The 15,169-nt window shown below is 43.1% G+C and overlaps 1 protein-coding gene across 1 annotated transcript in view; it reads right to left on the bottom strand.

Moving 5' to 3' along the window:
• Nucleotides 1-12,342, bottom strand: part of SLC35F1 (solute carrier family 35 member F1) — a 407,846-nt gene extending 395,504 nt beyond the window's left edge. Inside the window, exon 1 of the mRNA XM_049654249.1 lies at nt 11,678-12,342. Within this exon, the coding sequence (XP_049510206.1) occupies nt 11,678-11,859 (182 nt within the window). The 5' untranslated portion in view covers nt 11,860-12,342. The remainder of the gene's footprint in view (nt 1-11,677) is intronic.
• Between the last annotated feature and the right edge of the window lie 2,827 nt (nt 12,343-15,169).

Below are 15,169 nucleotides of genomic sequence, written 5' to 3'. Positions count from 1 at the left end.
CCCAGTTCCTGAGCTGGGACCTCCTCCTCTGTTCGACCCACACGTTGATGCACTGCCCAGATTGACCTTGGGACCCCTGTTGTCCTCTGTCTACACTGTGTCTCCAGATGATCTCCTCTAGGACCACCCCAGTGACTCCCACATCAAATCCCCAGCCCTTGATTTCTCCCAAGAATCCTAGACTCCAGCAGTCCTTGAACATTTCCACTAGACATTTCTAACTGAACTCGCCACAGTAAATTCCCAACTTTCTCCCCACAAACATGTTCCTCTCCTTGCCTTTGCCATCTTAGACAATAGCACCTTCATTCACCCAATTTCTCAAGGCCCCAACACTAGAATTTTTTTTTTTATTCTTTACCCTCAGCAGCCTCATCAAATCACTCACCAGTCCCATGGACTCCGTCTCCTCATGCAAATCACTCCAAAACACGATCGTTTCTCTTTACCTGCATTGCTACCCTCCAGTCCAAGCCTCCAACATCTCTTCCCTCCAGTAACCACTTATCTCTCCCACAATCCATTCCCCAGCAGCAACTAGAATGGTCTTTTCAAAACTCTACCAGTTTTGGTACCAGTACTCCTTTGCTGAATACCTTCCAGTTGCTTCACAGCCCACTTAGAATAAAACCCAAGCTCGTCTCCCGGCCTGTGAGGTCCTAAAAGATCTTACACCTCCCTTCCTTGTGAGCTCCTCTCCTCCCCTGCTCACTTCCATCTTGCACTTCAGTCTCCCTCTTTTTCAGTACCTTATGCCTGCTTGTCTCATCTTACCATCTCCGCCTGGAGCACCCTTCCTCCTGACCCTCAGTTGGCCAGTTCCTCCTGGTCATGCCAATCCTAGCTTCAACGTCACCAGGGAGAAACAGGCCCGTTCTGACCCCTCAAATGAAAGTAGCACCCACTGCCTCTCTGTCACATCACCCCACTTGAATTCTCTGCGTGGTATTTAGCACAATTAGACATCTTTCTTAGTATCGTTCATTGCCTGTACTAACTTGAATGCTGTCACCATGAAAATGAAGGTATTTTAGGTCTTGTTCCTTGCAGTATTCCCAATATCCAGATGATGCCTCTTACCTGGTTCAGTAATTCTTTGTTGAATGGCTAAATAGCTCCTAGTCTGAGCTCCTCAGAGCTCGAAGTGAAGCCATACCAGTGGTTCTGCCACTTATGCTGAGCTGTGATGTAACCCTGACCCTCCCTTCTGCCATTCAGACCTAGAATGTGCTCTCTTTAACTTCAGCATCCCTGAAAGGTAGCACTCTCCACTCATAAACCCATTCCACAGAACTGGGATGCTATCTCTTTTCACTTCTAAAAGCTACTCTGCTTAACATTTAAGGTGGGAGCCTCAACCCAGGCTGTTGGGTTGAGTCCTTGATACTTAATGTAGCTCTTATCAGACCTAATCAACTGCCTCCATATCACCAGCTGGGACATACAGATTTCCAAGGCCATGACGAGCACCAGCCTAATGCTACCATTAATACCTGATTAGATGCACTTCCAGAGTCATTCCAGACTCACTGTTGAATCCAGACTCACTGTTGATCCCTCTTGGATCAACTGGTCCCCACCCAGTATCCAAGGGACCAGTTGATATTGGATATCAATACTGGATATTGGATATTGGGTGGGGACCAGTACCTCTCAGACTATCTACTGTAAGATATCAATTGCTTCTTTCAATTCATTGCAGGCAATACTTTTGTAAAATGCAATTTAAAAAGCCAACTACTAGAAAAATAAAATGGCAAAAAACAAAAACTTACCAAAATACATGACCCCGTTTTTAATATTAGAAGGAAAGGCATAAAAGTTCTGTCAGATTGCTATAGATATTTCTAAATGCTTACTCTTGATTTCTGTTCATATCACATTCTGGTTTGTGCAGTTTCTGAATCAGCACAGGTCCCGTGACCACACTTTGAGTAGCTGGCTGCTGGCCTCCTGGCTGTATGTCTCTTCTGCCCTGGTGAACATATCTCTTCTTTGAGGCAACTTTCAAATAACCGTTCATGAAACAAGTATTAAATGCCCACAATGGTGTAGGCACTGTTGAGTGCTTTCTCCAAAATAATCTAATCCTCTTCTTCCTGATCTTGGTCCAGATTCTGTCCAAATCATAGCACTTCCTTCTCCCCATCCCCATCCCATTTAGACTCCTTTCTCCTCTCCCCTATATGGCTATAGTAGCCCCTAACTTGTCCCACACACCCCAGTCCTTCCTCTCTCCATCTGTCCTACAGATATGGTTCAGAATATCATGTTTAAGCACATCTCTGATCATATCCTTTCTCTGCTCAATAACCTGCAATAGTAATAACCCACAGAATGAAGTCTTAATTCCTTATCAAAGCACCCAAGGGTGTCCATTATCTGACTCCAGCCTATAATTCTAACCTTACTTCACTCCACTGCCTTTTTTACCTCCACATAATATTGTCAAACTGGACACTTAATCCTCTTCTGATCTTACCCCATATTTGGTTTCATCCTTTCTACCATCCCCCTTCTTACACAAGTTCCTTTCCATATATATTATATAATATATATAATAATATATATAATATATATAATATATTATATATAATATATATATTATATATATAATTATATAATAATATATATATAATTATATATATTATATAATAATATATATTATATTATATATATAATTATATATATTATATAATAATATATATTATATATAATATATATAATATATAATATATATAATAATATATATATATAACTTATTGTCAAATTGGTTTCCATACAACACCCAGTGCTCATCCCAACAGGTGCCCTCTTCAATGCCCATCACCCACTTTCCCCTCTCCCCCACAGCCATCAACCCTCAGTTTGTTCTCAGTATTTAAGAGTCTCTTATGGTTTGCCTCCCTCCCTCTCTGTAACCTTTTTTCCCCTTTCCCTCCCCCATGGTCTTCTGATAAGTAAAGTAAGTCAGGCAGAGAAAGATGTTTTCACTAATATGTGGATCCACATGTTCCTTTCCTACCCATGTGCTATGGATTAGAACATTTATGTCCCCACAAAGTTCATGAATTGAAGCCCTAATTCCCAATGTGACGATATTTGGAGGTGGGATCTTCAGAAGGTAATTAGATTCAGATGAGGTCACAAGGGTGGAGCCGCCATAATTGAGTTATTAGTAGCCTTATAAAAAGAGATGGGAAAAAGATCTCTCTGTTGCTGTACCGATTAAAGATACGAGAAGATGGCTGTCTGCAAGTCAAGAAGGCCCCACCAGACACCAAATCTGCTGGTACTCTGATCTCAGACTTCCCAGCCTCCAGAACTGTAAGAAGTAAATGTCTGTTGTTTAAGCCACCTAGTCTACAGTATCTCCTTAAAGCAGTCCTCGGTAAGACGTTATCTCTCAATGCCAAGAGAAAATGCCATCCCTGAACCTTCCTGCCCTGTCTGCAGTCTAGTGTGGTGTCTCTTTCCTCTGTAGTCTTATAAAAGCACCTAGCTATGTAACTACAAAATTGGTTTCCCTGCCTATAAAAGGATGATAATAAGCACTTTTGTTATAAGAATAACACATGATATAAAGTTTATAATATAAAATGTTTACTTTATAATGTAAAATGTAAGAATTGGGTCCACTGTCTAAATGCTAATTTTAACTCAAACTCTGCATCAAATTATATAATAAAGCATGCTGTCTTTCCACCAACTCATCCTCATGCTATTGTCATATTCTAAGCTTCTCTTACCTGCAATGCATGAATATGTGTCCAAGCTCCCTCAAAGCTGTATATGCACTTGTCAGAATGTTAACACTGCCAGAAAACTCTATTTTCTTGATTTATGTGGCAATGACCTTTGATAGGCTCACTTGCAATGACAGGATGCGTTTCAAATCTGTTCTCCTTTTTCTCCTAACATTCTGAATGGCTATGTCTCCTTTTTTCTTTAAGTCCTAAGTGAAACAAATTGTACTGTGTTCATCAAGAAAGATCTACCCTCTGGACTCTGTGTACACTTCAAGTAATTTTATTATGGGTTCAGTCTTCCCCTTGAGTAGTTTGCCTACAGGTGAAACAGCTAACTTATGGGGCTTTTTTGTACACCTCTGTTAGATCAGCTTGAAAATCTAATCATTTTGAGAGGTGATGTATGTTATCGTTATTTCTACTTTACTTAAATTGTTCCCTTGGTAAATTATATTGAAAGGGTAATAACAGTCAGAAACTCTACCAACAGCACTCAAGAGTCCTCTCTAGCCTATACTTGTCTAGTTCACTACATTGATCCTGAAGTGCCCAACATATAGGAAGAACTCAATAAATATTCATTGAATGAATGAGTGAATGAATGAATGAATGAATGAGAAACTAGTAAAAAATTTGTCTTATACAATGGATCAGTACTTTTTCTATCTCAAAGTCAAGAATAATCGGGAATTGTAGCCCTGTCATTCTAAATCTGGACATAATTAGATTGATTTGTTTTTTAAAATCCTTAACTTGTTTTTTCAGTCATAGTAGGTTTCCCTAATGAATTTGTTTAAAATGGAAGGAATTAGTGGAACATAACAACAGAACTTGCAAAATGGTATTTAAGGTATTTTTTTTAACCATCAGAGAGTCACACACATAAAGTTTCTTAAGAGAAAGTTTAGAATTAAATCCAATAGAAAACAATATTTAAAAAATTTTAATAATAGTATTCGTAAACAAATTACATTCATGTTGCCACTGACTGAAGCCTGACATTTTTCTAAGAAAACACTTTCTAAGGTGTATTTACTTTTATTGTTTTCCTTGGCATTTCCTATGAAATTTCTTCTTAACTACTGCACATTCAAGTAGTCCCTGTATAAGGTCAAAATGACAGAATGAGAAGTGTAATATGGAATGCATACTGAGCAACTTATTTATAGGAATCCAGTATCTAGACATTTGGAAGCATACAATTAGACATTATGCATAAAAACTCAGGTTACAGATTATAATGATTCACTCTCAGTAGCAAAACACATGCCACATTATCCAGTTAGAATAATGTTTTGTCACGTAGATGTCCTCCAGAAAAGGGGTCAGCACACAATAAGTGATTAAGAACAAATAAACATAGAAAACAATCAACTGAGTATAAAAGCAACCAATGGAATGAGAGAAAATATTTGTAAACCATATATCTAATAAGGGGTTAATATCCAGAATATACAAAGAACTCCTACAATTCAACAACTTAAAAACTCCAAACAATTCAATTTAAAAATGAGCAAAGGCTGTAAAAAGACATTTCTCCAAAGAAGACATGCAAATGGCCAACAAGCATATGAAAAACTGTTCAATATCACTAATCATTAGGGAAACGCAAATCAAAACCACAGCGAGATGCCACTTCACACCCATTAGGATGACCACAATAAAAAAATAAATAAATAAATAAAATAAACCACCAAAAGTAACAAGTTTGGCAAGGATGTGGAGAAATTGGAACTCTTATACATTGTGAGTGAAGATGTAAAATGGTGCCACTGCTATGAAAAACAGTATAGAGTTTCCTCCAAAAAATAAAAATGGAATCACCATATGATCCAGCAATCCCACTTCTGGGTACATATCCCAAAAAATTGAACGAGGCATCTTGAAGATATATTTTCACATTCATGTTCATTGAAGCTTTATTCACAATTGTCAAGGGATGGAAGAAGCAACCTAAATGTCCATCAACAGACAAATAGATAAAGAAAATGTGGTATATACATACAACGGAATGTTAGCCTAAAAAAGGTAGGAAATCCTCGTATGATACAACATGGGTGAACCTTGAGGACATTACGCTAAGTGAACTAATAAGCCAGTCATAAAAAGGCAAATACCGCATGATTTCATTTATATGAGGTATCCAAAACAGTCAAACTCTTAGAAACAAAAGGTAGAATAGTGGTTGCCAGGGTCAGCGCAGAAGAAGAAACGGGGAGTTGTTTAATGGATTCAGGTTCAGTTTTGCAAGCTGATAAAATTCTAGACATGGGTTGCATGACAATGTGCATACAAATAACACTACTATACTGTACACTTAGAAGTGGTTAAGAGGGTAAATTTTATGTCATGTGCCTTGGCCATTAAAAACAAAGAATAAATGAATGTATACTTGTATGTGTTCATGCCACAGTCAAGAAATATGCCAAATATTTGTGAGGTATTTTTCCATGTGACTACTGGAGTTTAATTTCCTAAGCATACTTTTTTTTAGAAACATAATCAAGAATTAATGGGTTTGAAAATGTACAGTGAATGCTCATTGGCCTGAGCTCAAATGAGTGAGAAAGCTAAACCAAAACCGTGTGGTGGTATTCTCACATTCTGCATTCTACTTTTACGAGAAATAGCAGTTAAATAATAAATTAGCTCTTGCATTAAGTAACTTTAGAACTATATGGGCAGCCAACTCATCTTCCTGTATCATCTACACAGACATCAGGGTACAATAAAAACAGGCTTCTATTATGATGGCCCTGAAACACTGCAGGATCTTGAGATGGTAAACACTCAAAGGAAAATTACACAAAGATACGTCCATTTTCTTACACATCAATTACTTGGAAATGTATCATCTCTATCCCAAGTAAACCAAATATTCCTTCATTATAAACATTCATTTCTCCAAGCCCTGTGTATAAAAAATAAGTACACAGGATGATCTTTTATTTTCATAATTTTGTCCTTTAGTTAAAAATAAATGCATCCTGGGGTGCCTGGACAGCTCAGTCAGTTAAACATCTGACTCTTGATTTCAGCTCATGAATGATCTCATGGTTCTTGGGATCAAGCTCAGCATGGAGCCTGCTTGGGATTCTCTCTCTCCCTCTCTCCCTGCCCCCCACCTCTCTCTCTCTCTCTCGCAGAAATAAATAAGTAAACTGAAAAACATAAATGCATCCTTTGACATCCTTTCTTTCAGTAAGACTACTGATCTCTGAAATGTCTGTTTTTAATCACACCACCCAGTTCCATTTGGAATAATCGTGTATAAAATTATCCTCATTACATGTTGGTCTTCCCCTTTCATTTTGACATCTGTTAGAAGAAGTAGCTTGAGGAAGAGCTTCACTATTCAATTTTTCAACAAGAGCCTTCCAACTTAATAAAAAAGGATCATCTAAATTATAGTATCTGTCTTCCTCAACTGTACCTAATACGTGGTTCAAGCATAACTCTGTTCCTTGGCAGTCATTCTTTTGGTTCACTGTGTTCTGTCCACCTTATATAAGGAGTCAGAAATGCTATATACACATATTGTTCCATTTTATATGGTAACTTCCCACGTGGACTTGGTTTTACTTAGGCTTTCCACCAATTCTCTTATACATCCTCTTTAACGATTCTTGGTTTTCAACTCAAAAATTTTTTTAGAAATTTTGAAATTAGTAGTACAAATCAAAATGTAAGTTGGAAATCAGTTAGTTCCAAATCAAATAAATGGATGACCCAGCATCACACTAGTGGATCCATTCTAATGATTAAACATGCCCACTACAAGACCCAAAAAGGCAGAAACCCTTTAATAACTTGAGACAAGGCAATGAATCTCTTATGGGGAAGAAAGTGGGTCAAAACTAGAAATTCACAGTTATTTTCGTTAAGATTTGAAAATAATATTCAACTGGGAAATATAAATAAAACCACACACATGAAAACACAAAACAAGCTATTACTCATTTTTCACAAACATTTCATTAAGTAATCATTTTAGAGGAGAAAATCTTCAGATACTATATAGACGAGTACCCATTCCTTTATCTTTCTTAGAAACTACCAGTATCAGCAGTTTTTGTGTGAGGGTCACCAACCATTACCCTTGAAGTGTTTTTTTTTCTTTTTTGTCATATCTTGCTCGCTCGTGACAGAGTAATAAATACTATTCTGTGCTAAGAAATAAATGAGGAAGAGTAAGCCTTATTTTTTCCTTGCTGGAACCAACACATTATTTTAAATCTTTGGGAATTAAAGAAGCAACAGTTGGGGCGCCTGGGTGGCTCAGTCGGTTAAGCGTCCGACTTCAGCTCAGGTCACGATCTCGCAGTTTGTGAGTTCGAGCCCCGCGTCGGGCTCTGGGCTGATGGCTCAGAGCCTGGAGCCTGCTTCCGATTCTGTGTCTCCCTCTCTCTCTGCCCCTCCCCCGTTCATGCTCTGTCTCTCTCTGTCTCAAAAATAAATAAACGTTAAAAAAAATTTTTTTTTTAAATAAAAAATAAAAAATAAAAAAAGAAGCAACAGTTATCTCCACATAAGAATCACCTTGGATTTCTTGCATCCCACGGCCAAAACAATTTTGAACGCTATGGGGAGAAGAATGTGACACATCCCATTAACCGGTTTAAAAAAAATTATCTATCACCTCCTCTCTCACCAAAATCTTGGTACTACTGGATTCTAATCTAACTGCTTTACAGAAAGTGAGTGATCAGTGAGATGCCCCAACTGTCACATACAAAATGCGGCAATCCAATTCTACAAGCCCATAAAGAAAGGGGAAAGAATGAGTAACTATACTGAGGAAAGTCATAGGATATAGTATAATGTCAGGCAGATTTCATTAAGGTAACACTACATTTTCATTTTATGTTTCTTGAGAGCAAGTACCTTTACTTCATTATTAATCAGTACTTTTCCCTTTACCTATCCCTCGGTAGATATAGATAGCATATGTGTTTGCATTTCTTCCTCTGAGTTGGCAGGTAGTTATTGTTATAGACTGCCACCGGTGGCAGGCAAATCACCAGGTTTACACTGCTCATAGTCTAACACTCCCCATCTCACTGCACCATCCTCAGTCTGTCAGTACTGCCCCTTTGGCCCAATCGGATGCTAAGGGCTAAGTTAACAGTGGTGCAATGTCCCATTCCGTCACTGAAGAGACTCCTGGCCAGCTCACAGCAATAGGATGCTGCCAACCATATATCTGCATGCCAAAAGTTGAAGGGATATTTTTTTTTATATTGGCTCCAAACATCCAGATTTGCTACCTCACTTTCTGCTAGCAGCTAAGTTGCTGCATGCCAGAAGTAAATGAAAAAAAAAAAAAAGCAACTGAAACCCAGAGGACAGTAAGTTGACAGGGCAATAGAGGTGAAGGATACAGAAGTATCAAGGAAAAAGGAAGAGCAAAAGAAGGAGAAGAAAAAGAAGGGGAAAAATGATTTTAAGTTTTGAGAAAATGAACAAAGATGCTTGTGATACGGTCCCAGTGGGCCAGTCTGATAGCCATTACTGACTGATTCAACATACTTGGAGGGTTCAAACCAAAGGGGAGCCACACCTGAGTGCTGGCATAAGATCTTTAAAATTCCACTTTCCTCCCACATTGTTACTCTTAGAGCCCAGTCACTCAGCCACTACCACTGCTGTCTCCTGTTGACATAATCATGGTACAGAAGCCAAGCTCATCAGCATGCTAATGAAATTATTCCACCGAGATTTTTACATTTAATCTGATTTTTTTTCAGTCTCCATACCAGATGCTCCTTCTCAAAAGAAATATTTTCTTCTTGTCTCTTTACGGATAAGGAAAGACCATGAGCTCAATACAAAATATGATGTAGGAAATTCTGAAGAATTCTGAAAGACAATTAAATGTTTGAGTTGAAGCAGAAAGGCTATAACCCTGGAGTCCCATTCACAGATGTACCTGCAATGATATATCATTGACCCAACCTTCCAGTCTAAATTCTTCCTCTATAAATCAGGAATCGTTCAACTCATGTCATACAGATCACCGACAGCTTAGTAAAACACATAGTTCTACTCATGGTATACGACTTCACTCTATTTGCTTGTGATGCTCCCACTGACCCACCTCAGACCACAAAATGAATTCGTGTAGAGCTTTAAACTCGCGCAAGTGTTTTCTCTTCGGTATTATCTCAAGACAAGGGAGGTAAGACACGTATTATAAAATACATTTTACACATGCAGAAACCAGAGACCCAGGGAGATGCGCAGCTCTGCCCCCGAGCCACGTGGCTGGTTACTGGCTGCGAAATGGTGACAACCACGTCTCCTCAGTGATCTTTTTGTTCTAGACTCTAAGATTCATTGAATATCAAGAAATAACTTGCACGGAATCAATAATAACTTATAATCAAGCAAAGATAAATGAATGATTGCATCAGCTTTTGCCAGAGTGATGAGGGATATTAATATTTAATAGATTCCGCTTAAAATAAAGATCCAATCCCTGGGCATTTACAATTCAAAAAAAAAAAACCCACAGGTATTCATGAAGAATAGGAAACCTACATAATATGTACTCAGCCAGCATCTTCTTGCTTTATTCTATTCACTGTCTTTTGAATGTGATATTTTGGAAGGTGTTATCCTAAGCTACAACTCGAAGGAAAGTAAAGGCGGGACTTTCTATTACCAACTCTTGTCTCACTTCAGAGTGAATTTCTTCTTGTTTGCTAATAAATGGAAACATACTGAAGTGCCCACAAGTAAGCCAATATATACGTTAAGTAAGCCAATATATACCCCGTTCACAAGGGACTCAAATGGTTTGAGACTTGTTACACCTGAATTAAACCCCACTCCTAAAATAAGGAGAGCTTTCAAGCTTTGATTTCTGTACATATTTGGTGCCCCCACTAGAGCTTTAAGCCCCATAAAGGTCTACGTGAACTCCCCATAGCTCTATGGGGAGTCTCGGCTACCCGAAACAGTGCCACACGGAAACCTGTATGAACAGCGCGACCTTAAGAGTTACCCATGCAGATGCATCAAAAAAGCACACACGCACTCAAATAAAAACACACAAAACAAATTCTCTGATTTTTGTAAGTGTCAGTTCTTCAACCATTTCAAGTTACTTAAGTAGAAAAAGTCCCCTTCACATCACAGTTGAGTCAGGACGCCGGGGGCCCCATCTTCACGTCAACGCGGTTCTCAACCTAAAACGCCTCGTCCTTGATCCCTCCACTGCGCAGATTCCAGCACTGGAGGCGCCGGCGATAGGCGCTCGCCTCCTCTGGCTTTCGCCCGCTTTAGAATAACCCGGCTCCTCCAGCTCCCACCCTTCTCGCAACATTTTTGCACTTTGCGTGGGTCTGATCCAGGCCTCTAGCCTCGGGTTCCCTGGTCCCAGCTTGGAGGAGTCGGAGCGGCAACGGGAGAAGTGGGTCCCCCGCCTGCCCGCCCCGGCTGTTGCCGCGAACCCCTCCCCCCTCCCCCCTCCCCGCCCCGTGGAGGTCGGAGACGTCCTGCCGGGGCGGGCGACAGCGCGAGGCCGGCGACTTCCTCGCCTTCCCCGCAGCCCCGCGCCTTCCCGCCTCCGTCCGGGCCACCCTCGGTTCCCTCTTGTCCCCTGGGTGCAAAGCTGGGGTTCAGTGAGCAAGAGGAGTGAGCGACACGCGTGTGCGAGGGTGTGAGCGCAGACACACAGCAGCCAAGCAGCAAACCCCGCCTCTCCCCGAACTCCCGCCTCGGACCAGCCGGCAGCCCGGGCGCCCCGGGGCTCCCGGCTCTGGGACAAAGCTGCCAAGGCCTCCCCGCAGGAGCGGGGCGCGTCGTCGCCAGCTCTCCTCAGCCTCCCTCGGCCGCGACTCAGTCCCAAGGGGCCGCCGGGGGTCCGGGGGAGACCCGGGGCCGGGCTCCCGCAGCCCTCGCCCCGCGCCCCCGCCGCCGCTCACCTGTTCAGCACTTTGCGGATCCTCTGGCGCACGCCAGCCCGGGAGGTAGCGGACAGGCTGCCGCCGCCACCGCCGCCGCCGCTGCCCTCGGCCGGCAGGTTCTCGATGGTGGTCACCACATGGTTCGGCGGGGCTGGCGGCGGCGGCTGCAGCTGCTGCTGCGGCGGCTCGGGGGGGATCATCGCGGCAGAGGCGGCGGCGCGGCGGCGATCAGAACGCAGCCGGGCGCATCGTGCGCCGGCTCCGGGCCCGGGAACGCGCAGAGGACCTGGCCGGGCGGCCGCGGCCCGGGGAGGCAGCGCTGCCTGCGAAGCGGCGAAGCGGGGAGGCACCCGCGGCTACGGTCGCCGCCGCCCAGCCCGCCACTCACTCCTCTCCAGTGCCGGTGCGCGCCCCCTCGCTCCGCCGCCGCCGCCGCCTCCCGGCCCGGCTCTTCCCGAGCCGCGTCCCCAAGTCCTGGCACGCCCCGCGAAGTGGCCGGGAAGGGGGTCGCGCGCCGCCGCCGAGCTGCCCGTCGGCTCAGGAGACCTCCACGGAGAGAGCGGATGGGGGTCCGGGCTTCGCCTTCTCTCCCGGCGCCCAGGTCGTCTCTGGGCGAGCGGCAGCAGTAGTGCTAGCGCCGCCTCAGCCTGTCCCCCGCTCGCTCGGAAAGCTGCCGTCTGTGTCTCACGGAGTGAAAGACCGAGAGTGAACCCGGAGAGCCGGGCGGGGGCGCCGCGGCGGCGGTGGCGGCTGCGGCGGCGAAGGGGGGCCGGGGCGGGGACACGCGCGCTCCATCTTCGCCAGAGGGCGCTCGGGAGGCGCCTCATTGCCCCGACCCTCCTCACCCGGGTCCACCCGAGCCCCGCGCTCCGGGTTGCGATGATTGTTTTCTTTTGTTTTCTTTTGTTTTATTTATTTATTTATTTATTTATTTATTTAATTTATTGTTCACGTGAGGCTGGGGATAGATCTTCCCTCTTCACTTGGCGGGATCTCCCGCCTCCTGCCGCGACACCGCAGAATCTTAGTACCACCCTTCCGGGACAGCGCCAGGACCCGAAGACAAGGTGCTGGCCCCGAAATAAACACCAAAACTCAAGTATCCTAACGATTACACCAACACTCACCATAATGGGCCTGGAGGAAATTGGAGGAGACACAACTTCGCACAAAGAATTCATTCTGGGAACTGGAAAAAGCTCGTCAGACCAACTCAACGTCTCCGTTTTGTAGCGCTGCGAAGGGAACGTGGGCAGATTCCAGTTCCAATTGTGCCTCTAAAACTTGTTAGCAGAGATTCCCTATGCAATTTGTGTACTTACATTCTGAGACACATTCTCCTTTGTGCAACGAGGCTAAGCGTATCTTTCTCCCCGAGGGGTAAGAGTTAAATGAGGCAAACCACCCAGCAGGGGGCCCTGATGGATTCTTCAGTGGGGCTCTGACCAGAGGATCTCCACTCCCAAAAAGGAAAACCCCTGAGAATCTGACCCAGAAACCTTAGCCCTAAACAAGACCGTATTTCTCCCAAAGGAAACTGATTTCCTGCCTCAGGCATCTCTTATACCGATTGCTCCAGATTCCAGTTAATAACTGACTCTCTTAAGAGAGTTGTATTTTCCCATTTTCCTTTATCTACATTGCCTGGATAGGGATCCTGCTGTGAACAATGATAGGAATTTTTGAATTTTTTCCATTTTAGTGCAGCATGTGGACTTATTTGCCCTGAACATCTTTGAAAGGTAAGGATTTTACAGAAAGGCATGCTAATACCACTACCAAATCCAAACGCACAAATAAAAAATACTGGTGATTTGCCACAGAGAATGGAACTAGGGAAAAAACATTCGAGAAAGGAATTGACCGTGTCTGATTAACAAAAAGGAGAGGGGAGGATGAAAAGATGAGATTCATTATTTGGTTAAGAAGTTGGCATCCCTTTGGGATGCCTGGGTGGCTCAGTTGGTTGAGCTTCCTACTCTTGGTTTCTGCTCAGGTCATAGTCTCCCATTTGGTGGCCTCGAGCCCTGCCAGGGGTTCTTCAGTGGAGGGTGGAGCCTGCTTGAGATTCTCTCCCTCTATCTCTGCCCCTCTCCTGCTGGTGCTCTCTCTCTTTCTCTCCCTCTCTCAAAATAAAAATAAATAAACATTCTTTTTACGTTGCCATCCCTTTAACAATATCGGGAGCCCTTTTTTTAATAATCAAAACTTTGAGGAAATATCTATTCAAAAAACTCTTTATATTTCAATTTATGTAAAACCAGGTTACTATCTGAAATATCCCTGAGGTCTTTTTAATACAAAAATTAACCCAGATCAGAGCATTTTCCCTTTTATAATTAACATACTGTCCTGTTCTTCCTCAACAACTTTCGACTCTCAGATTTTTCCACCTCAGATTTGGAGAAGACACTCTGAAGAAATGTTACCAACAGAACCAAAGCTTGTAACCTCACAGGCATTAACATTCTAATAGTTCACAATGAATTTGCCCTTGGAGGACCCACCAAATGTAGGACCATATCTCACTTCAGCTCACCCTGGAAGCAAATCACGGTTAAGAATCTCTCTATTAAAACAACATTTGTGATCATTTCAGATGTCTGCCTTGAATGACTGGTTGCTTCAGTGCCGTCTTCCTTCACATTCACTTTCTTTACGTTCACTTTACATTCACTTTACATTCACTTTTGAATGTTTTTGGCACCTCCCAATTCAGTGCTATGCCTACACTTCAGTGTCTGCATTTGTGTCTGCTCACTTCTCCAGAGGGACTGCTGAACCCAAGTTATCTAAATCTCCACTGAGTCAGGAAGGGAGAAAGCCAGGATGGGAAAAGAACAAGATGAGAGATGTAAAATTTCAACCCTACTATTAAGACCCAAAGCAGGTCTTGCATTCTTCCTTATTGTAAAGGGGATACAGCATCAGATCCGTTCTTACCTCCAATTCTGTGCTTCAGCCTCGTCTCCTAAAAAGTAGCTAAATAGGGGCGCCTGGGTGGCTCAGTCGGTTAAGCGGCCGACTTCGGCTTAGGTCATGATCTCGCAGTCTGTGAGTTTGAGCCCTGCGTCGGGCTCTGTGCTGACAGCTCAGAGCCGGGAGCCTATTTCAGATTCTGTGTCTCCCTCTCTCTGACCCTCCCCTGTTCATGCTCTGTCTCTCCCTGTCTCAAAAATAAATAAAACGTTAAAAAATTTTTTTAAAAAGTAGCTAAATAGTATTTGAGAGATAAAGAAACGGGTTTTAAAAGGGCACATGTCATAGTGGTGAGTCCCACATGGATTTAAAACAAAAGAGATGAGGAGAAGGCCTATTTCCCTTTTCTCTGCTGCCTCCTTGGCCTTCAGATCCATCCTCCAGGGGCCCCTGGGTGGCTCAGTAGGTTGAATGTCTGACTCTTGATTTCAGCTCAGGTCTCATGGTTCATGGAATCAAGCCCCACGTTGGGTTCTGCATTGACAGCGAGAAGCCTACGTGGGATTCTTGCTCTTCCTTTCTCTCTGCCCC

This window comes from Panthera uncia (genome assembly GCF_023721935.1).
Source record: "Panthera uncia isolate 11264 chromosome B2 unlocalized genomic scaffold, Puncia_PCG_1.0 HiC_scaffold_24, whole genome shotgun sequence".
Classification (NCBI taxonomy): Eukaryota; Metazoa; Chordata; class Mammalia; order Carnivora; family Felidae; genus Panthera; species Panthera uncia.
The sequence above is the reverse complement of the archived record's forward strand: the minus strand, read 5'-3'. Positions and strand labels throughout refer to the sequence as shown.